Raw genomic sequence first — 23,314 nt, forward strand, 5'->3', positions numbered from 1 at the left:
CCCGGGCAGAGGGCACCGTGGCTATCACAATCACCCAGACCCCTGGCCAGGCCAGAGCCAGCCCCTCCCGATTGGCTGACTTCTGTTTCCTCTCTGGGCCTCAGTGTCCTCATCTTCCCAGGGCCCTGCTGATGTCAAATGGGCCGTGAAGACCTGAGTCCACATGGACACTGGGCCTTGGAGCCCAGCCATGCACATGGCATCACATCCACTTTGCAGAGGAGGAAACTGAGGCCAGAGACGAGGAGGCTTTGGGGGACCATCCCAACCTCTCCTCAGCCCCCTCTGTGCTGCAGAATGCACCCGGCTGGGACTGGGTGACATTCAATCAGTGGGCCCTGGAGGTGGCCTCCTGTGACCACCATCTTCTCTTTCGTCTTGCAGCAGGGACGACTTTGGAGCAGCGGTGCCAGAGGAGCTGCCACAGGACCTGCAGGCCTATGGGGAAGGAGGCCGTGACTGCTGCAGGACTCGGGTGGGAGACAAGGGGCCGTGGGCTGTGAGGGGAGCACCGCCCCCTCAGCACTTGTGCCCTTCAGCCATGCCATTTGGGACAGCGCACCCCTGAGCGTGCAGGTGGCATCCCATCCCGCCCCTCCGTCCCTCTGGGGCTGCCACCCAGCCCCCCACCACTCCCCCCAGGCAGGCTGAGCGGGGTGACCCACCAGGGCGGTCCTGATGGCTGGGCGTGGGTGGGGTGTGCTGTGGGTGTGCTTGGCAGCGGCCGCCTTGCTGCATGCGGGCGGGCTGGCCCGTGGTGACTGCTGGCTGATCGAGGGCGACAAGGGCTTTGTGTGGCTGGCCATCTGCAGCCAGAACCAGCCCCCCTACGAGGCCATCCCGCAGCAGATCAACAGCACAATCGTGGACCTGCGGCTGAATGAGAACCGCATCCGCAGCGTGCAGTATGCCTCGCTGAGCCGCTTCGGCAACCTCACGTACCTCAACCTCACCAAGAACGAGATTGGCTACATCGAGGATGGGGCCTTCTCGGGCCAGTTCAACCTGCAGGTGCTGCAGCTGGGCTACAACCGGCTGCGCAACCTCACGGAGGGCATGCTGCGTGGCCTGGGCAAGCTGGAGTACCTCTACCTGCAGGCCAACCTCATCGAAGTGGTCATGGCCAGCGCCTTCTGGGAGTGTCCCAGCATTGTCAACATCGACCTGTCCATGAACCGCATCCAGCAGCTGAGTAGTGGCACCTTCTCGGGCCTGACCAAGCTCTCCGTGTGTGAGCTGTACAGCAACCCCTTCTACTGCTCCTGCGAGCTGCTGGGCTTCCTGCGCTGGCTGGCTGCCTTCACCAACACCACGCAGACCTACGACCGCATGCAGTGTGAGTCTCCACCCATCTACTCTGGCTACTTCCTCCTGGGCCAGGGCCGCCATGGCCACCGCAGCATCCTCAGCAAACTGCAGTCTGTCTGTACAGAGGACTCCTATGCAGCAGAGGTGGCCGGGCCTCGTCTGGTATCTGGCCGCTCACAGCCAGGCCGCTCACCACCACCACCACCACCAGAGCCGAGCTTGGGGAGCCGAGCCGATGTACCCTGCGGCGATGACGAGTGTTTCTCTGGTGACGGCACCACACCACTGGTGGCCCTGCCCACACTGGCCACCCAGGCTGAGGCTCGTCCCCTCATCAAGGTCAAGCAGCTGACCCAGAACTCGGCCACCATCACAGTGCAGCTGCCCAGCCCGTTCAACCGCATGTACACGCTGGAACATTACAACAACAGCAAGTCCTCCACCGTGTCCAGGCTGACACAGGCCCAGGAGGAGATCCGCCTCACCAACCTGTACACGCTAACCAACTACACCTACTGTGTGGTGTCCACTAGCTCAGGCACACACCACAACCACACCTGCCTCACCATCTGCCTGCCCAAGCCACCCAGCCCCCCGGGGCCTGTGCCCAGCCCTTCCACAGCCACCCATTATATCATGACCATCCTGGGCTGCCTCTTTGGCATGGTGCTGGTGCTGGGCGCTGTCTACTACTGCCTGCGCAGGCGGAGGCGCCAGGAGGAGAAGCACAAGAAGGTGGCCTCAGCAGCTGCGGCTGGCAGCCTCAAGAAGACCATTATCGAGCTCAAGTACGGACCCGAGATGGAGGCACCTGGTCTGGCCCCGCTGTCCCAGGGCCCGCTGCTGGGCCCCGAGGCTGTGACCCGCATCCCGTACCTGCCTGCCGCCACCAGCGAGGTAGAGCAGTACAAGCTAGTGGAGAGCGGGGAGACGCCCAAGGCCAGCAAGGGAAACTACATGGAGGTGCGCACGGGAGAACCAGAACGCAGGGACTGCGAGCTGGGCCGGAAAGGCCCTGAGACCCAAAGCTCGGTGGCTGAGATCTCCACCATCGCCAAAGAGGTGGACAAGGTCAACCAGATCATCAACAACTGCATCGATGCGCTCAAGTCTGAGTCCACCTCCTTCCAGGGTGCCAAGTCTGGGGCTGTGTCCACGGCTGAGCCCCAGCTGGTGCTGCTGTCTGAGCCACTGGCCACCAAGCACGGCTTCCTGTCACCCGTGTACAAGGATGCCTTCGGCCACGGCCTGCAGCGGCATCACAGCGTGGAGGCAGCAACTGGGCCCCCAAGGGCCAGCAGCTCATCCAGCGGCTCCACACGCAGCCCTCGGGCCTTCCGCACGGATCCCCCTGGAATGCACAAAGCCACGGCTGCCGAAGCCAAGTACATTGAGAAGAGCTCACCAGCAGCAGAGGCCATCCTCACTGTGACACCCGCAGCCGCTGTGCTTCGGGCCGAGGCCGAGAAGAGCCGCCAGTATGGCGAGCACCGGCACTCCTACCCCGGCTCCCACTCCGCCGCCGAGCCGCCTGTGCCCGCCCCACCACCGCCGGCCCATGAGGGCCTGGGCGGCCGCAAGGCGTCCATCCTGGAGCCTTTGACCCGGCCTCGGCCCCGCGACCTCGCCTACTCCCAGCTGTCGCCACAATACCACAACCTGAGCTACGCGTCCAGCCCCGAATACCCCTGCAGGGCCTCGCAGAGTATCTGGGAGCGCCTCAGACTGAGCCGGCGGCGCCCCAAGGACGACGAGGAGTTCATGGCGGCCGGCCACGCCCTGCGCAAGAAGGTCCAGTTCGCCAAGGATGAGGACCTGCACGACATCCTGGACTACTGGAAGGGCGTGTCCGCCCAGCACAAGTCCTGAGCCCTCACGGAGGCCGCCCTGCCCTTCCCGAAACTCGTGATGCCACTGGACCAAAAAGGATACAAGATCCACCGCAGCTATCCGAAACTCAGAGACTCACCGTGAAACACGTGTGTGCGCCACAGGGTAGGAGCCAGGTGCGGGGACAGCAGGAGGGGAAGACAGCGCAGGTAGATGTCCCGACGCTCATGTAACCCACACTCGGATTCGCCTGTGCGCGTGCGCACACAGACACACACACACACACACACACACACACACACACACACACACACGCGGGCGCGCGCGCAAGCGCGCATGCCAGGGACTTCGGAAAACTGTGTCTTAGGGGTGGGGGTGGGGTGGGGATTTTTTTCATTATCTTTCCTCTTTTGATTCTTCTTTGACTTCTTCCTCTTCCTCTCTTTCTCTTTAATTTCTTCCTTTTTTAAAAAAATAATAAAAGTTAAATTCTTATAAAAAACATAGAATATCTGTTGCGGGGCATGGCCAGTGTGACTTCCGTGGCCCCTTACGCAATCTCTCAGTCTGTGGTTTTCCGTGGATTCTCTGTTCAGTTTGTCTCTTCGTTGCCACCTCTGGAGTCCACTGCTGAGGACAGAGCAGATACCGGCAGCCAAGTGGCCTCCAGGAGAGTCCTGAAGCCTGTGGGACTGGGGAGGGGGCTGTGCCTGTGGACGGGTCGGGATGGCTGGGGAGACCCTGGATAGGAAGCACTGTGCATTTCCCCAGCCCAGTCCCTGTTGTACACTGTAGTTCTGTTGTACAGAAAAAAATTTCTATATTTGCAATGTTTGCTGTAAAATGAGAAAGAAAAACAAAAAGACTATGTCTACTAAAAAAATAAGTCTGCAAAGGAAAAAAACCCACTAATTTGTCCTGTGTCTTCACTGTGGGCTTTGGGGAAAAGATTTGGGGGTTCTTTGATGTCCATGTTGGGGGTGGTCTTGCCGAAGCTGACCATGGCAGGGAGTAGGCAAGAACCCATGGGGTAGGAGAAAGTCAGTAAGGGTGCATTGGGGAGGCCCTGAGCCCTGGGTGTGTCTGCCTGGGCAGTACTTCCAGTGCACAGGCGGGTGAGCTTTAGACAGCTAGGGGTGTCTGTGTGGACCCTGCAGGGGCCAGAGCCCCACCACAAGGGGGACCCTATCCTACGGCCCTCCATCCTGGCTGCTACTGTCCCCACACTGTTACCCTCAGCCCTGCCTCCTCCCTGTGCCACCTATGCTCTGAGCAGTGGCTGGTGGGGGCCATGTAGGAGCAGATGGATTGCTCATGGTCACCCTTCATCCTGCTTGCAGTGAGGGGCTCTGTGCCCAGCCCAGGGAGCCCTCAGAGGTCCGGTGGGGGTCCAGGGTCTCACTCTGTTCCCTCCTCCTGCATGGCCTTGGGGTTGGCTCTTCTGCCTGACGTGGGGGCCACATCTGCCAACCTCCCTTCCCTACATGGCTGGGTCCCTTTCTCTCACCTTCCCAGGGGCCCTGGTCAGTCACTGAGTGCCACCACCCCTCACATCCTGGGAAGTCCACTACCAATCTGAGCATCTGCCAAAGACCCAGTGAGACGAGGCTGGGAGCAGATCTGGGTCCTGAGGGCAGCCAGGGACCCAGGGAACTTGAGAGCAGAACCACAGCGGATGGGGTCAATTCCAGGTTCTGATGGGGTTAGAGAAAGTGCTCAGGCCCCCAGGCTGACCAGGGTGAGCAGGGTAGTGCACGGGTGGGCCTAGGACACCCTGAGGATGGGGACCTTACCCCCTCTCCACATAGCTGCTTGCAGCTTTAGGGAGCTCCCTGAGACCAAGTGAAACCGCACATAGCCACAGGCTCTGGGTCTGGCTCTTGGGGCCCCAGGGCCACAGTGCTGCAGACAGGGCCTCTGTGCTCCTCCAGGCCTCTGGCTCTGCCCTGACATCAGTACTAGATCAGCTCATTTGTGTCCTGTGAGTCCGAGGCCTCCTCAGAGGCTCCAGACCCAAGCGGGCCTGTGTGACACTGCCACTGAGCCCCCAAAGCAAGTCACTTTCGAGGACTCTGTGGCTCTGAACTTCCCCAGATCTCCACACCCACTGAGGGTCCTGGAGCAGCCAGGGAGCGGAGGTCCTGTCAGGGACCTGAAGATAACCAGGCCCAGTGCAGTGGGCAGGATCCACGGCTGATGTGACAAGCCCAGAGGGCCCACCTTGCCCAGGGTCACACAGCCACTGGGCAACAGTCCTGGTCATGGCACAGAGAGTGGCCAGGCCTAGGCCCGCTGCTTCCTTTCACCAAGGAGATAAACAGGCCATTTATAGGGGGTGGGGAGGACAGACTCAGAACAGCCATTCTGGCCCATAGGGCAGACTGGGCTGAGGTGTGAGGGGACAACAGGGAGAGCTGCTGACAGGCAAGGTCCCAGGGGGCAGCAGGGGGCCTAAGGTGGGACAAGGAGGAGGTAAGTGGCAGGGGGTACAAGAGGGCCTTGGCAGCAGGGACTGGAGACTGGCTGTGCAGAGCCCCTGAGGCTGGCAGAGGTGGGCAGCTCTGCACTAAGATTTGCCAATGCCAGCCAGGCTGGGGACAAAGACCCATGTGCCATTGTGCCTTTGCTTGAAGGAGGCCAGAGTGGAGTTCACAAGGCACAAAGGAAAAGGCACACGCACTTATGAAGCACCTGCTATGTGTGGTGCTCCATGCCCAGCATTCTGTGGCACTGAAGAGCATCCAGCCTAGCCTGTCCTGGAGGCCCTGGCAGGAGGTGGCCAGCTCGGGTGGCACAGGGCACGGGGCCCTGGAATGGGTGGAGAGAGCCTTCGGGGCTTCCTGGGAAGGGTGGGGTGAGGAGTGGGAAAGGAGAAGCCATCGGAAGGGAAGGTAGAGGCACCAGGTGAGAGAGGACTAGGTGAAGCATGAGGCACAGGTAGAGCCTCCCCTGCAGCTGGGGGTCCAAAGGCTTCTGGGGGCCCTCGAGGCATTGGGGGGGTCTCAATTTCAGGCTCAATTGGTGACTGCATGGCCACTGTGAGTCACTCAGTCTTGTCTGCCCGGTGTAGGTGCTGATACCCACACTGGTGACCTGGAGGGTGGTACAAAGAGTCATTTCCAGGGGAAGATTGTAGGGGACCCTCAAGGGACACAGCAGCCACACGGGCAGTGCGCCTGGGCCCATGGGGACTGGGGAGAACTGACGTTCCACTGGAAGCAGGAAGGAGAGAGAGGCCCCCGGGGCCCTGGGGGGACAATGGTGGAGGGCACAACTGGCCTATGACTTGGGAGGGTCCCCTGAGCCTGGCTGGCTGGGCTGCCCGTCAGGGTGCAGAGTCGGGCTATGGGCGGTAGAGAGCCAGTGATAGCATTTTAAAGAATAATAACTCTTATTGATTCTCCGTATCGGAAAAGTAATCCTTTCATTACATAAACTTTAGAAAATAGTTAAACATAAAGAAGAAAATCGAAATCACCCAGGTTACTGCCCAAGAGAACCACAGTGATATTCTGGCCTCTGTCCTCATGGTGCGTTCTCTGCAAAGTCAGAAATGGGAGGGCCACTTGTGATCCTCGGTGTCCCCTGCAGCACATCTGACTGGGTCCTCCGCTCCCCTGGAGGGGGTCGGTGCGGGTCATGAAGATGGGCATGGAAGCAGGTGTTGGTCCCACGCAGCCAAGAGAGGGCAGCTGGGACGACAGCAGGTCCTGATGGGGGAGCAGCACCGCGGACAGCGCCCTCGGACAGAAGCCTGGGAACAGGCCCTTGCCACCACAGGCACTGTCGGTCCCGTGACCCAAGGGCCAGGACTCCTGTCCCACAGCCCTGAGCCGCAGCAGCAGAGTCCTCGCATGGACCCCACCTAAAGTAGGCAGTGTCCCCATGTGTCAGGTCATCACCGAAAGTGAATGTGCCACTTCGGTGTCCCGTGAAGGCCGCAGAACTTGTGCTTCTTCCTCAGGGGCCCTCCTACCCTGCTGCAGGCTGAAGACCTCTGAGCCTTCATGGGGGTGATGCAGCCAGCCCAGGATCTTTTAGCATTCATCTCACAGTGCGTAGGATCCATGCTCTTCCTCTACTCAGCTCTGTGGGATGCACTGGCCATATAGGTCCCTTCTGACTGTACTTCAGTGGGGGAGAAGGTGACAGCTACTCTGGCCAAACCCCAGGGCCATCGGGCGGCTTCTCACCCCATCCTGGGGGCACGGAAGGGATGTGTGGCTGATGTGCAGCCACATCCTGGTATTCTGCTCACACCAGAGCAGTTCCAACTGGGGACTCAGCTCCTCTGAGGTCCTGGTGCCCTTTGTCACCTACCACAGCCCATCTGGATCTGCAGAAGCACGACTGGTGTGTCAGCACAAGGGAATGCAGTGGCCCCCACTGAGCCCGTGTCCCCAGGCAGTACCTTCTCCGTACCTGGAGACCAGGCAGCCTTTCTGATTCGGGATCCTGCCCATGGCATCTGGCTTCCGGGCCTTCTTGGCCGTTCCCTCCAATAACTTATCCCACAGGTCAAGGTCAGTCTGTGTCTTCTTCCAGCTGCTAAGAGTGCCCACTCCAGGTGTGCATTTGGGGACCTGGGGAGTGACCCACTGACCACTAAGAGACAAACTGCACTAGTGTTATAGGCCGAGTTATATCCCCCAAATTCATGTATCCAGGCCCTGACCCACGGTACCTCAGGACATGACTCTACTTAGAGACAGAGCCTGAATAGAGCTTACTGAGGTGAAGTGAAGTCGCTGGATGGTCCCAGTGCAATCTGACTAGGGCCCTTATAAGAAGAGTCAGACCCGGGTGTGATAGTGCACACCTATGGTCTCAGCATTCCGGGAGGCTGAGGCAGGAGGATCACAAGTTTTAGTCTAGCCTGGGCAACTTAGTGAGACCCTATCTCAAAATAAAAAACAAAATAGGACAGGGTATATAGCTCAGTGCTAAGGCCCCAGGTTCAGTCCCGAGCACCCAAAACACAAGAAAAATAACTCTCCCAGCAGGTCCTCCCTGCTGGTCCCTAAAGGGTGTGGTAGCAGATCCTGGGCTCCCTTCAGGTCTCCTACCTCAGAGGACTCAGCTCCCGAGGCCTTGACCCAGGTTACTGGCTGGGAGGGGAGGAGGGAAAGTAGGGAAAGTTGTCCCATAGGCCCCTGACTCATCCAGGACATCTCCCTGCAAGAGGGCCGGTGTTAGGTAAAACAGTGATGCCCTGGTCAGAGAACACCACAGCCTGGATTAGCATTCTGAGCTGGACCTCTGGAGCCCAGGCTGTGTCCTGGCATCTCTCCTCCTGAGGGGAGGGGGCCACACTCCCAGGCACCCCGTTATACCAGGCCAGGTGCTGCGATGGCCCATGTCAAGTCTTCAGCCAAGGTCACAGATGGGAGCTTGTGGCATCAGAACCTGTGGGTAGATGCCAGGGTGAGGCTCCTCACACCAGCCTGCACCTCGCAGAGACTCTGCATGGATTACAGAGCTGTGCGTGTGCGTGTGCGTGTGTGTGTGCATGTGTGTGTGTGAAGCTTTGAGACTGGCTTGGTGGCACATGTCTGTAATCCCAGCTACTTGAGAGGCTGAAACAAAAGGATGGCAGGTTCAAGGCCAGCCTGGGCAACTTAGTGAGACCCCAAATAAAAAAAAATGTTTTAAGGGCTGGGAATGTAGCTCAGTGATAGGGTACTTAGCATGTGCCAGGCCCTGGGTTCCATCCCCAGAATTCCCTACCCCCTAAAAAGTTTTGAAAGTTTATTCCACAAAATATACCAATCTTTTAAAATAGATTCTATTTTTCCTTAATGTTCATAATAGCCCATTCATAGAAGCCCAAAGTGGAAAAAACTCAATGTGCACCAAAAGAGGAAGTGACAAATTGTGACCACACCACAGAACTAAATGCCGATCAGCATCAAAGAGGCACCAGTTAATTACCCACGTGCAGAGGCCTGGGAGGGAACCTGAGGCCACTGAGCCCAAAGATGCCAATCACAAAATAACTCACACCACGAGACCCCTGAATCTGTTTTTAACACACTCAGCACCCCAGCCCATCCTAGGATACAATATTTTTAGTTTTTATGTATCTGGTTAGCATTTCTGTATTGAACCCAGGCCTTTGCACTGAGCTACATTCCCAGCCGTTTTTTAGTTTTCAGTTTGAGAAAGGTTCTAAGTATCCCAGGTTGGGCTCAAGCTTGCAATCCTCCTGCCTCAGCCTCCCAAAGTGCTGGAATTACATGTATGTGCTGCCATGCCCAGCTTAGCTTGAGTATTTAATGCTCTAGAGTTCGTTTCAGTTCACCATAAGAATCAGGGAGCCTTGGTATTTTCTCCTATATGGTTGACCAGGAGCTCAAGACAGCCTTGAGCAATCCTCCTGCACCTGCTGCCTGGAAATGTCTCCGCTGCACACTGCATCTTATACATGCTCCCAGGTGCCCCAGGACCTAAGTTTCTGCTCACTGCTCTACAGTCTCCATCTGAGTGTGGTTAGTGATGCTATTTAATATTGGACAGGGTGGGCCCCTTTGTAGTTCTTTCATATCCTTCCATTTCCCCTGGCTGCCCGCCCCCCATACAATCCTCCCAGTGAACATCAGCACTGTGACATCACATTGCAGAAGTCTTGCTGGGACTTGTTGAAATATATAGACAGACTTGGAGGAAAGTCACATCTTTTCTTAATTGCTTTGTCATGGCTGGGATAAAATACTTGACACCTGCAACTCAAAGGAGGAGAGGTTTATTTTGGCTTGTGTTTTAGAAATTTTAGTCCTTGAATAAGCAACAACATGGTGGAAGGGCCTGGGTGGAAGAGAGCTGCTCACCTCATGGCAGACAGGAAGTAGAGGGAGAAGGGAGGAGGCAGGGAGGGAGATGCACCCTTCCAGGCTACGCCCCTAGGGACCCGGCTCTTCCAACCAGGCTCTGCCCCCAACACCAAGCCAGCTATAGCTTCCTCAGGATCCAGTCACTTTCTACGAGCCCTGCCTCTGAGTATAAGAGGCTGTGGGGAACATCTAGATACGAATCATAATACATCTTTACAACATTAAGTCCTCTCGTGTGGTGACAGCACTGTTCTCACCTTTATTCAAAGTCTTTTTATTTGCTCTGGTATAGAATATGTTTCTTTTTCTTTTGCAGTGCTGGGGGTGGAACCCAGGGTCTTCACACTGAGCCACAGGCCAGGCCTTTTTATTTTTTTATTTTTAGACAGGGTCTTACTAAGTTGTCCAGGCTGACCTTGAACTTGTGGTCCTCCTGTCTGAGCCTCTCCGGCAGGCACCAGCAGCCTGGTGTCCCCTTTCTTTTTTCCCTGTGTGTACATGTGCCTGTGTGGTATCTCCTCAGCAACGGTTTCCCACGTTCATCCATCCAGCCTGAGGGCCTCTCCTTCCCAGAACAGATGTTCTCTCGCTGATCCCAGGGGAACCACCCAGCCAGAGGGTGGACGTGTGACCCACAGTGGTGGGGTCAGCACTTAAGCAAGACCCGTGGTCTCTGCGTGGAGTCTGGTGGGTGGGTTTCAGGGAAGAACATGCTCTTCCCTCAGGAATCACCGTAGGGAAGATGAGGTGCCCCAACAGGCCAGTGGTTTGTAGCAGGGCCCAGGAGAGAGATGAAAGCTGGATGGAGGGCTGGGGATTTAGTTCAGTGGTTTCACCACCTGCTGCACAAGCACAAGGACCCAAGTTCGATCCCTGGTACAAAAAAAAAAAAATGCTGGACGGAGCCAGATGTTTCTGCCTGCATTTGACACACAGGGTCAGATCCCTGAGCAGCTTTGCCTAAAAACTAATAACACAGGGTTTGGCAGCTCTAAATAGATCTAACCAATACCACTCCCCTTCAAGACCAAGGACACCAAGATAAGAGCAGCTGAGGTGATTTTCAAGACTTGCTGGGACAGTGTCCCGGGTGCAATGCCTACAAGTCTTGAGTCATCATCCTAAACCTGCAGCCACTGCAGGTTCCAGGAAAATCAGCCTTATAGATCACCCCAATGAAGCCATCCCCAATGGAACAGTCACCCACGACGGGACGGGAGCTGAATTGTCCCCTTCAGCTATGACAGCTCTCCCAGGCCCTCTCAGAACCTGTCCTGGGACACCAATGAACCCGACCTCGACTGGACGAGCTGTGCAGAGCTCAGCCCTTGCCTTTGTTCCCTGTTTCTATAAAGCCCGGAGCTTCTGTCAGCCCCTCGAAGACAGACCACTGCTTTTCTTTAGACTATACTAGCAACTGAACCCAGGGATGCTCTGCCATTAAGCTAAATCTCCAGCCCTTTTGTTTTAACCCAGGGTCTTCCTAAGTTGCCCAGGCTGGGCTCAAACTTGCAATCTTCCTGCCTTAGCCTCCCAACTTCTTTATTGTTTTAAGCCATTCTTTGGTCTTACAGTAAAAGTTAAAAATTAGCAATAAAGTATAAGTTAAAAATATTAGGGGCTGGGAATTTAGCTCAGTGGTTCTCCTGCCTGACTTGCAAACACAAGGTCCTGAGTTCGATCCCGGGTACCAAAAAAAAAATTAGTCAAGGGCCGGGGATTTAGCACAGTGGTGCCACTGCCTGCCTCGAAAGCACAAGGTTCCGAGTTCAATCCCAGGTACCAAAAAAAAAAAAAAAGAGAGAAAAGAAAGCCCTCAAAATATTAGTCAAATCCTGTAAACTGTTTCACGTAAGAAGTCAAATTTGCACTTACCAAGGCAAAATTGGGTACTTTGCAACTCAGTGTCTGGGTCAGCTTTAAATTTTAAACCCAAATAAAATCTGCAGTCCATTGTGTGAATATTTGTTGATATAGTTGTTCCCCCATCTGTTCACAGACAGGGAGGTACTGCATTTTGTCCCCTGTGGGTGGTGACATGGTGGCCCTTCCTGTTTGAGAGTCCTACAGTTCTGTACAGAGCTCTCTCAAGCTATAGTGGGATGGAATCGCTGGCCACATGGGGTCCTGGTGTCACTGGCCGGATCGCTAGAGAGCGAAGTGGATCACTAGAGAGTGAAGTTTCTCTGCTTTTCCCTTCTCTGTGGTGTGATAGCCAACCCAACTCCATCTTGTGCCTCAATGGCATTTTGTACCTGTGCTTGAACAAAGTGCTTGCACATGAACACAGCACCCAACCCCCCCACATCCTACTTGGCAGTAAACTTGCTACAGTTTCAGGATGTTTTGTAGCTCACTTAGTGTGTGAAACTTCCTTGTACACCCCACTAACCTGGCATGGTTCTGCTTCTGTAAGATTCTGCTTGCTTTCCCCTGAGCCCTCCCCAACTGAAAGCATGATTTAAAAGGAGAAATCAAACTGCTTCCCATTGCTGAGGAACCTTTCTGGGTGCTACCCCCCTCGGCATGAATCTGCCATAGAGTGTGACACATCTCTATTGTCTGAACTCACTCATCTACAGCAGTGGTAGGCAGAGTGATGGTCCTCACACAGCTGTCCACACAGTCCCTGGATCCTGGGAAGCTGTTACCTTATGTGGCAGAGTGGGCTTGGCAGGTGTGTGTGTGGGTGTTCTGCTTATCCAGGTGTGCCTAATATGAGCCCAGAATCCTTACAAGTGGAGCCCCAGCTGGGCATGGCGGTGCATGCCTGTAATCCCAGCGCTCTGGGAAGCTGAGGCAGGAGGATTGTAAGTTTGAATCCCACTTGGGAAACTACAAAGATCCTGTCCCAAAATAAAAAAATAGGGGCCGGGGATTTAGCTCAGTGGTTTCGCTGCCTGCTGCACAAGCACAAGGACCCGAGTTCGATCCCTGGTACAAAAAAATTAAAAAAAATAAAAAGAGCTGGGGGTATAGCTCAGTGGAAAAGCCCTAGGTTCAAACCCTAGTACTGGAAAAACAAAAACAGATCAAAACATGGAGGTCCTTTTCTAGCTGTGGTCAGAGAAAGATGTGAAAGCATCAGAGAGCCAAGAGGAAGACTCACCCTGCCACCGGTCAGGCGGGTGGAGACGGAGACAAGGCTGGCTGCAGGTGCCTCCAGCAGATGGAGAAGGAAGGATCCTCCCTTGGAGGCTCGGAACCAGGCCCGGATCAGGGAGACACAGTATGGACTCCTGTCCAGGTCACAGAACTGCGAAACGGCACATTTGTGTTCCTTTAGGCTCCTAAGTGTGCACACATTTGCTGCAGCAGCAACAGGAAACGAGAGCACCGATCACTGGGTGACTCCTGCTTTAGTGGCGGAGACTCCAGTTCCAGGTAAGGTTGCCTGGGGAGCCTGGATGGACCTGTGGGCCCAGGGTTAGCTCTACAGAGCGGACATTGTACTCCAGTACTGGGGATGGAACCCAGGGCCTTCACACTGAGCTATATCCCTAGTCCTTCTTTACTCTTTATTTTGAGACAAGGTCTCACTAAGCTGCCCAGGCTGAGCTGGAACTTGCAATCCTCCTTCATCAGCCTTCCAGAGTGCTGCTTTACAGATGTGAAATCTCCCCTTTCCTATAGGGACACCAGCTCTGTTGGATTCGAGCCACCCAGGTTTATTTTTATTATCATTATATTGCTATTCCTTACAGTTTTACTGAATAACATATGCACCCATAAATACAGTGTTTATTTTTAATTATTTTAATTATACATAAGGGTGTCAGAGGGCACGGATTCTCTTGCAACTTGCTTTTTAATTCAAAATCTTAAGATTCATTTATTTCTGTGTGGCTGTAGTTGCATATCTCCAAGTCTGCACTGACATCCGTTGTGTGAATATTTGCTGATATAGTTTTTTCCCCATCTGTTCACAGACAGGGAGGTACTGCGTTTTGTCCCTATGCATGGTGGCACGGTGGCCCTTCCTGTTCACAAGTCCTACCGTCCTGTGCAGAGCTCTCTCAAGCTGTAGTGGGATGGAATCGCTGGGCCACATGGGGTCTTGGTGTCACTGGCCAGATCACTTGAAGTTCATCTCTGGAGCAGCCACCCCAGCCACTCCTGTCAGTGTGTGCCACGCAGTGCTGTGTGATTGACTCTTCGTATCAGCCTGCTCTGTGTGAGTTGGTACCCATACAGCTTTCTCTTCTTTTTCTTTCTCCTTTCTTTCTGCCTTTATTTCATCTTCCTTCCTCTTATCCTTCCTTTTTGCTTTGTTTTGCAGTTCTAGGGACTGAACCCAAAGCCTTTGCACATTGCCAGCCCTTTTTAAATTTTGAGACAGGGACTCACTGTGTCATTCAGCTTTCTCATCACTGGGTCATAATACCTAACAACTACAACTTAAAGGAAGAGAGGTCTGTTTTGGCTCACAGCATCAGTGGGTTCAGTCCATAGTTAGCCAGCTCCAAGGCAGAAACAGCATAGCGGAAGGGCCTGGTAGAGGAAATCTGCTCATGTAGCCAGGAAACAGAGAAAGAAAGGAGGGACTGAAGACAAGAATGCACCCTTCCAGGCCTTGTTCCAGTGACCTGCTTCCTCTTACCAGGCTCCATCTCCTCACAGCATTTAGCTGCTGAACTCATCAAGGAATGCATTCAGTAAGGAATCCAGCACCCCGTGCCCTGCCTCTAAACATGAGACTTTTAGGGAACATTCTAGATCTAAGCTGTAACACTCACTAAGTCACTAAATTGTCCAAACTGGACTCAAACTTGTGATTCTCCTGCCTCAGCCTCTGTGAGTACTGGGGTTACAGGCTTGTGTTACTACAATTTCTGGTTTCCTTCCTTGAATTCTGACAGGTAGAGCACTGTTGGCTGCTGTGTTTTCTCTTCTGGGAACACCTGTGTGTGCCTACTGTCCATTTTTCCCCTGGGTCACTACTTTTTTCTCTTGAATTTTTGAAGGTTTTCCTTTGGGATTCTGATCCTTGGTCAGTTACGTATGTGGCAAAAATCGTTCCCGTGTGTGACCTTTGTTTCACCTTCTTGGTATTGGCTTTGGATTCTTATCCTCATTGTAGCTGAATATGTTAACTTATTTCTTTGTGGTATGTGTCTTTAGTGGCATAGTGTGCTTTTTGTGTCTTGTGCTTTTGGTATCTAATGTTTTGCCTTGATTTCTGTTTCTGGTTGATGAAATTATTGAATGTCATTTGTGTTAGTTAGCTTCCCATTACTGCAACAAAATACCTGACATAATTGATTTAAAAAGAGGGAAGGTTCATTTTGGCGCTTGAATCTGAAGGTCCAGGCTCCATTGCTTTGGGGCTTGCAGCAAGGTTGCCCATCACAGTAGGAGTCTGTAGTGGAGCAGAGCCACTCACTGATAGTAGCTGGGAAGTGAAAAAGAGAAAGAGGAGAGGCTGGGGCTCCGAATACCCTTGGAGGGCACCTTCACGAGGCCACCTCCTGAAGGCACCACCTCTGAGTAGCACCAACCTGGAGATGAAGCCTCGAACAACTGGGCCTTGGAACATTCCAGATCCCAGCCCACAGGGATAGCCACTGCCCGCCCTTTCCTCCCATCAACCACCGGTCTGCCTCTGTCTGTCAGTCTACATGGCAGGAGTGCCACCAATTGTCCACTACCTCTCACCCCAAGATGGTGTCAGGCTGTCCATACCGTGCTGCCTTTGTGATGCAGTGACAATTGCGTTTTGTCACCTAGAGACCAAGTCCCTGCCCCATTTTCTTCTTGGAGAGGCTTTGGCTGTTCTCAATCCTTCTCTTGAGTCCCAAGTCAGTTTGTCAAGTTCCCTGAAAACCTTTGTGTGCTGCTGAAGGTTCACACTGCACATGGGCTAGGTATGGGGTTAAGGGAATTTTTTTGTTTTACTTGGGTAAGCATTTTTATTATGGATAGACTCATGTTACTTTTTTTTTTTTAAATGCTTTTCCTTAACCTATTGAGCTGACCAAAGATTTTTCTCCTTTATTCTGTTTCTATGGAGAAATGCATAAACATATTTCCTAACGTTAAAGCATGCTTTGATCCAGGAATAGACTCAATTTGGACATTATGTGTTTTGTATATACTGATTCTGTCTTATCACATTATGACCAGATTACATACAGAAAACACATTATGGTGGTATTAGTCACTTTTCTCATTGCTCGGACAAAATACTTGACATGGACAATTTAAATGAGGACAGGTTTATTTAGGTGCATGGGGTCAGAGGGTTCAGTCCATGGCTGGCTGGAGCCAAGCAGGAACATCATGGCAGAAGAGTGTGGTAGAGGAAAACTGTTCAACTCCTGGCATTTAGAAGCAGAGACTAGGGTAACAGCACCAGAGAGGAAGAGGCTGGGGACCAGATATAGTCCCCAAGGTTATGACCCCATGACCCACCCAGACACACCCAGAAGTGTACTGTCTTAATCTCCTAGGCAACTGTGAAGCTAATCAAGTTGACAATAAAATTAATCATCACAATGACCACACACACACACACACACACACACACACACACTCTCTCTCTCTCTCTCTCTCTCTCCTAGATGTCTTGAATGGTTTTAGGGTTTTGCATATATGGCCATTAGAGAAATTACTGTTAATTTTCCTTTTCTTGCTGTCTTTGTCTACTTGGACGTGCAGATTTTCTAATTGTTGCAGAATTAGTAGGAGAGAGTTCCCTTTTGTTCTCTTTTCTGGAGACTTTGAATGAGATTGGAATTATCTGTGCCTGGGATGTTTTGCTAGAACTTGCCCATAAAACAAGCTGAGGCTCGTTTTGATATCGTAGGACAATTTCTAAAATATTGATTAAATTTTGTTGTTGCTATAGTACAATTCAGGTTATCTCTCTGGAATCTGTTTTGGGAATTTTTAATTTTCTGGTAATTTGTCTTCACAATTACTTGCAAAACATGTTGGTAATATTCTCATACTGGCTTTTTAACCTCTATCACTGCACTGACGCCCTCTTTTATGGGGCCTGTTTGGGTTTTCTTTTTGCTTAACTGATCAATCTTGCTAGAAATTCATCAACTAGATTTGTCTTTTTAACAAACCAGCTTTAAGGGCCAGGGATGTAGCTCAGTGGCCCTGTGCCTGCCTGGCAAGCGCAAGGTCCTGAGTTTGATTCTCCGTAAGGAGGGGGGCAGCTTTATCTTGTTATTCCCTGCCATGTCTTTATTTTCTCTGTTATTAATTTCTGGTTTATATTTATTACTCTCCCCCCATTTTCTTTGAATTTATTTTCCTGCTCTTTTTCTAATTTGTATTTTCTTTGGTACTGGGGATTGAACCCAGGGCTTTTACAGTGAGCTATATCCCCAGCCCTTTTCTTATTTTTTATTTTGAGACAGGGCCTAAGTCACTAAGTTGCCCCAGCCCACTAAGGGCTCAAACTTGCAATCCTCCTGGCTCAGCCTCCCAGAGTGCTGGAATCACAGTCTATACTATCACACTGGGCTCATTTTCTAGCTTTTTAAATGAAACACTTAAGTAACTAATTTTTAGTTTTTCTTTTCTTATGTTTGGATTTATGATTATAAGGCACCCCCTAATCACCACATAATAGTATATCCATTATAATTTTTTTTCTACTGGGGATCAAACTCAGGTCCTTGCGCTTGCAAGGCAGGCGGCAGAATCACTGAGCTAAATTCCAGCCCTATAATTTTTTGGTATTTTCATTATTGTTTAGTCTTAAGTATTCTTAAATTGCCATTATAAGATTTTTTTAACCCATGAGTAATTAGAAATATGCTTTTAGGGCCAGGGATTTAGCTCACTGGTTCTGCTGCCTGCCTTGCAAGCACAAGGACCTGAGTTCGATCCCTGGTACAAAAAAAAAAAAAAGAAAGAAATATGCTTTTAAATTTCCAGCTTTACTAAGACTTTAAGTTTTAAGGTTTCTTTAATTCTTGAATGGTTTTAAAGCTACTGTGTGTGATTAGAGAATTTTGGTTCTATGACACCAATTCCTGGGCCTGTTGAGACCTGGTTTATCATCTGATTCATGATTGATTTTGTTTGATTTTGTAACATTTCCTTAGGAAGTAAGCATGCTCCCCACTTGCTGCATATAGAATTCTGTAAATGTCCTGTGATCTCATTTGTTACTTTGTTGTCTTAATCTTCTAAATCCTCACTGATTTGATTCTGATTGTTCTGTCAATGGTTCAGGGAAATGTGCTGTGGTCTTCCAGTGTACTGGCAAATTTAGCGATTGTTTCTTGTAGTAATTTCTTCTGTAACTTGTTTTTCTTATAAAATTAAAGTTATCCTAGTAGGTGCAAATAAGCTCAGGATTATTATATACTTCTGTGGAATAGAATCTACATTACATAGAATCTACATATGGGAGTCTTCCTTATCTTGAGGAATGGTGTTTTCGTTTTGAATACATTTTTTTCCTTTTTAGATGTCTCTCTCTCTCCTCTCTCTCTCTCCCTCCCTCTTTCTCTCTCTCTCTTTTTTGGTACTGGGAATTGAACTCCTTTTGAGGCAGGCAGTGGCACCACTGAGCTAAATCCTCGGCCCAAGGTGCGTCTCTTTTAAACAATGCATGACTAGGTTGTGCATGTGTGTGTGAGTGTGTGATTATGTGAGCATTAAGTCCAACAACGCCTTCTGATTCAAAGGTCAGACTCACTGTGAACACTGCTGTATTCCCACTTCTCTCCTCTCACTCCCACTCCCTCTGTCTGTCACACTTGTCCTGTGGTTTCTCACCTCCTTTCTTTGAGCTCTTGAAAGTGATTGAGGTTTTGGGGTTTTGTTTTTCTTCTCATTCCTTCTTTTCTTTTGACATATTAAGTTTGCTCATTAAATATGTACCGTTCAGGGGTTAGTCGTGAAAATGCATATACCTCATATAACAAAATATAAAATGAATCAATCTTTTTACTGTTCTTCAAAAACTATTCCAGAGCCCTATGAAGCTGCAACTGTTAACCATGGCCCTGTGGCCCTCATGGTCTCAGGAGTTGCCTGTCTGCTTTATTCTGTTCTGTTCCATGCTGAGCCCACAGAGCCAGCGTCCTCTGCGTGTCTGTATGTGGAGAGGGACCTACGGGTGCCTTTCTTTACTCATGTCTTTGCCAACATCTAGGCCTTTTCATATCCCATTTTTTCTCTCATTTTTATACAATAAAGATTATTTTCCTGGATATTTATACAACCTCGCCAACAGCCCTTTCCTGGCTAACCTTTGAAGGGAGTTCCCTGTTGCTTTTCCTGTCAAAACTGAGCATCCGTAGAGGGGTCCAGTGGCTGCTGAGCAGGGCACTTCCCCATTCCTCCGGTCCTGGGGTGCAGGGCATAACTCTCTCCAGGGCTTGGCTGTGGCCCAAACTGTCATTGGCGGGAACTGTAGGCGTTGGGTCAGGGTCACTGCTCCGTCTGACTCTGCCTGTCCCTGTGCCACACGCAGGGGTCCTATGGGCAGCTGTCCAGCTGTCACCTGGATTTTGTCCCACACAACCGTCCGTAAGCACTGTGGATCCCCATGCCCTGCTCTCTGCCCCACCCACTCTCAGGGACGTCCTGCAGGGCTGGCGCGGGGTGAGCTGGCCAGTCTGCCTGTGTGCCGACAGTGGTCTGGGTGACACTCGGAAGTATGCCAGGTTATCAGGTCCAGGGGCGCACGAGGGCTCGCCCTGCCCCTGTCCGCCGACTCCCTCTGCAAGGCCATCAGCCACGGTGCCCGAGTTTCCCCCTACTGCAGACCCCTCGGGTCCCCTGCCTCCTTCCAATGGTGCCTCTGGGTGCTTCCTTCCCCCTGTGCCTCTGTCTGCTAACTAAGCCCTCTGCACCCCAGAGAGTTGGTCCTCCTTCTTCTGTGGACCAGATCTCACTTAGGAAACCCAGGGGCCTCCATCCTCAGAGGCTGCAACCTCCCCTCTCCCAGGAGGCCAGGCCTGTGATTATTTCCCTCCTCTCTATAGTACCCTCTTGTGCTTTTTCTGTCTTTGATGCCATGCTCCTGACCTAGTTTGATAATTTTTTTATAAGTTTAAATTTTTAAAATGGTGGTTTAGCTGGGTGTGGTGGTGCAGCCTGTGATTCCAGTGCTCAGGGAGGCTGAGGCAGGAGGATCCCAAGTTTGACCTCAGTCTGGGTGACTCAGCAAGATCCTGTCTCAATGTAGAAGATAACAAAAGGGCTGGGGATGTAGCTCAGTGTAAACATCCTGCTGATTGAATCCAGATTTAAAATTGAAAAAAATAATACTAAGTTAGACCCAAACCAAGCAGCAAAAGAGCAGAAATGAGTGAAACTGAAAAGAGAAATAATAGGAAAATATTAATGAAACCAAAACCTGCCTCTTTGAAATGATCGATATAATTAATAAATATTTAGTGAGCCCCCAAAAGAGGAAGAGAAATAAATAATATTGTGAATGAGAGGACATAATTACAATACCTATGGACTTCTAAAATATTGTGAACAATTTTGTGCTCATACATTCCAGAACTTGAAAGAACATATTGCTTGAAAGCCACATACATAGTATCAAATCTCACTAAAAAATAAAAATAAACTGGATGTCCTATATCTACTTAAAATATTAAATTCATACTTTGAAACATTGCAAATGTGAAAAATCTCGGCCCAGATGGTTTCATTGGCAAATTCTCCCACATATTTAAGGAAGAAGTGATAGTCAGCTTTACCCAAACTCTTTCAAAAGTAGAAGAGGCACACTTGATGCTCATTTTATGAAGCCAGCATTGCCTGGACACCAAAAGCAAAGACTTTATAAAAGAAGAAAACTTCAGAATAGTGTGCCTTGCTAACATAGGCCTGAAAATCCTTTCTGAAGAGAGCCAGAAAACTGAATCCAGCAATGTCTAAAAAGTATAGCACAGCACTGCACATCCAAGTGGGATTTGTCCCAGGAATGAAAGATTGGTTTTGCATTTTCAGAAAATTAATCAATGTAACTCACCTCATCAACAGAGGAGAGAAATAATATGATTACCTCCATAGATGCAGAAAAGGCATTTGCTGAAATATCACAACTACTCATCATTGAAACGCCCCTAAAATGACAAATAAAACTTTTCTAAGTCAACCAAGGGTACCTAAACAACTTATAAATAACATCATAACAATGGTGAAATATTGAGTAGTTTCTCATTTGGTTTGTGAACAAAATAAAAACGCCCATAATCACAACTTCTGCATAACATGACACAGAAGATCATAGCAAATGCAATTGGCTTATTAGGCAAGGAAAAGAAAAACGTCATAAAAATTGAATTTGAGGAAGTAAATTGCTTGTTTTTGCAGACATGACTATGAGCTTAGTAAATTCAAAAGAATCTACAAATTTAGAATTAATAATAAAATTTGCAAAACTAATTAGATACAATGTACTAATACAAACATCAATTGTCTAATATGTGTGTATTGTACCAGCAAATGTACACAGTTGCAAAAAGTTAGAAAATGAAACTAAGGAAAGTGATCAGTACCATGAAAAAAAAAATCAAGTAACTGGAAAGAAATCTAATGAAAAATGTATAAGATCTTTATACTGAAAACTGTGAAAAAATAGCTGAGCAATAAATAAGTGGGGGAAGTATACCACATTCATGGATTGGAACAGTCAATATTGTTTGGGTGTCAAGTCTCCCCAAACTGATCTATAGATTCAATGAAATCTTAACTGAAGTAATCACAAGTTTGACTATGAGGACTTAGAATTAAGGAACCTAGAATAGCCAAGATAATGTGGAAGGAGACTGTCAGACTAACCTTACTACCATATGTCGACAGATAGCTACAGTAGTTATATAAACATATTGGTAATTTGTTAATACATAGATATAATATTAAAGTGCACTAATTGAGAAAGTGTGAACATATACTGACCCGGGAAGTAGATCACATGCAGAGCTTGTCTACGAAAAAGGTGCAGGGCAGTTGGGGGAAGTCCTTCTAAACAGTGTTCCAGAGGACTGGACAGTCCTAAGGGGGAAGGTGGACTTCTGCCTCTTACCCACACAATATTAATTTGAGATGAATTATATGTCTAAGCATAAAAACTAAACTATAGGGCTGGGGATTTAGCTCAGTGGTTTTGCCACCTGCTGCGCAAGCACAAGGACCTGAGTTCGATCCCCAGTACCAAAAACCAACCAAACAAACAAAACTATAAATCTTCTAGAATAAAATATAAAGAATATCCACGAGGGCCGGGGATTTAGCTCAATGGTTTTGCCGCCTGCAGCGCAAGTGCAAAGACCCGAGTTCGATCTCCAGTACCAAAAAAAAAAAAAGAATATCCAAGAGCTTGGGCTAAACAAGGATATTTTAAGCAATACACAAAAATCACTAACCAGTAAGAAATGACACATCAGACAATTAAAATCAGAAGCTTTTGTTCATCAGGAGCTGCTACTAAGAAAATAAATAGCCAAACCCAGTCTGGAAGAAGTTACTTGTAATACGCATATCCGACAAAGAATTCATACCCGGAATATATAAAGAACTCCCACAAACCTACGAGGAAAAGGGAAATGAGCACATTTAAAAGTGGGCAGAAAGACAATGCTGTGCTTGGATCCAGCACATGAGGAGCTTGGAGGTCGAAACTCTGATCTCACCACAAATGAAGTGCTGAACAAAAGGACCATCCCTGGCGCTTCATAAAGCAATCAGGAAAGTGAAGTCACAGGGCAGACCAGTGTCGCCAAACTGAACAAGGACAAGAGGACCCACAACTGATATACATGTGAGTTTTACTCCTTGGAGCTCAGCTCAGGTCAGCCACAGTAAGCATCAGAAAAAAATCCCCTGGGTTCTTCTGGCAGCTGGAAGGGAAAAGGAGACATTGTGAAATATCCCAGAGCAGTCCATGCTTCATAACCAGGCCTGCACTCCTGAGAAGCTTGTGAACTGGAGCCCCCCCACTCCCCACTGGGCCTTAGGACCTGGCTAATCTTGAGGAAATGGAGATTTTAAACAGTGATATCATAAAAGAGGATACCTAGCCAAGTGTTGTAGAGCGTGCCTATAATCTCAGCACTCAGGGAGGTTGAGGCAGGAGGATCTCACTGGTTCAAGTCCCACCTAGGCAACTTAGTAAGATCTTGTCTCAAAATAAAATATATGAAAGGGCTGAGATGTAGGTCAATGGTGGAGCTCTACTGGTTTCAATCCCCCAGCACCACCACCACCACCACCACCAAAAAAAAAAGAAAGGAAGAAAGAAAGAAAGAAAAAGAGGACACATAATGGCCAAGATGTGTAAAAAGAACTCAACATCATCACTTAGAGGTGGGGTTAGGTGAGTTAACTAAAACCACCTATGCTTCTTAGACCAAGCA

The 23,314-nt window shown here is 50.0% G+C and overlaps 1 protein-coding gene across 4 annotated transcripts in view; it reads left to right on the forward strand.

The window, feature by feature from the left end:
• Nucleotides 1–3,506, forward strand: part of Elfn1 (extracellular leucine rich repeat and fibronectin type III domain containing 1) — a 53,084-nt gene extending 49,578 nt beyond the window's left edge. For all 4 annotated transcript variants that reach the window (XM_013070588.3, XM_087196428.1, XM_004840359.3 and 1 more), the window contains one exon: nucleotides 385–3,506. In XM_013070588.3, coding sequence (XP_012926042.1) covers nucleotides 679–3,177 — 2,499 coding nt within the window. In that variant the 5' untranslated portion in view covers nucleotides 385–678 and the 3' untranslated portion in view covers nucleotides 3,178–3,506. The remainder of the gene's footprint in view (nucleotides 1–384) is intronic.
• Nucleotides 3,507–23,314: the final 19,808 nt, after the last annotated feature.

The sequence above is a fragment of the Heterocephalus glaber genome, unplaced genomic scaffold, assembly GCF_053883595.1.
Source record: "Heterocephalus glaber isolate CG9 unplaced genomic scaffold, H.glaber_assembly_v1.0 deba00001610, whole genome shotgun sequence".
In the NCBI taxonomy this organism is placed as follows: Eukaryota; Metazoa; Chordata; class Mammalia; order Rodentia; family Bathyergidae; genus Heterocephalus; species Heterocephalus glaber.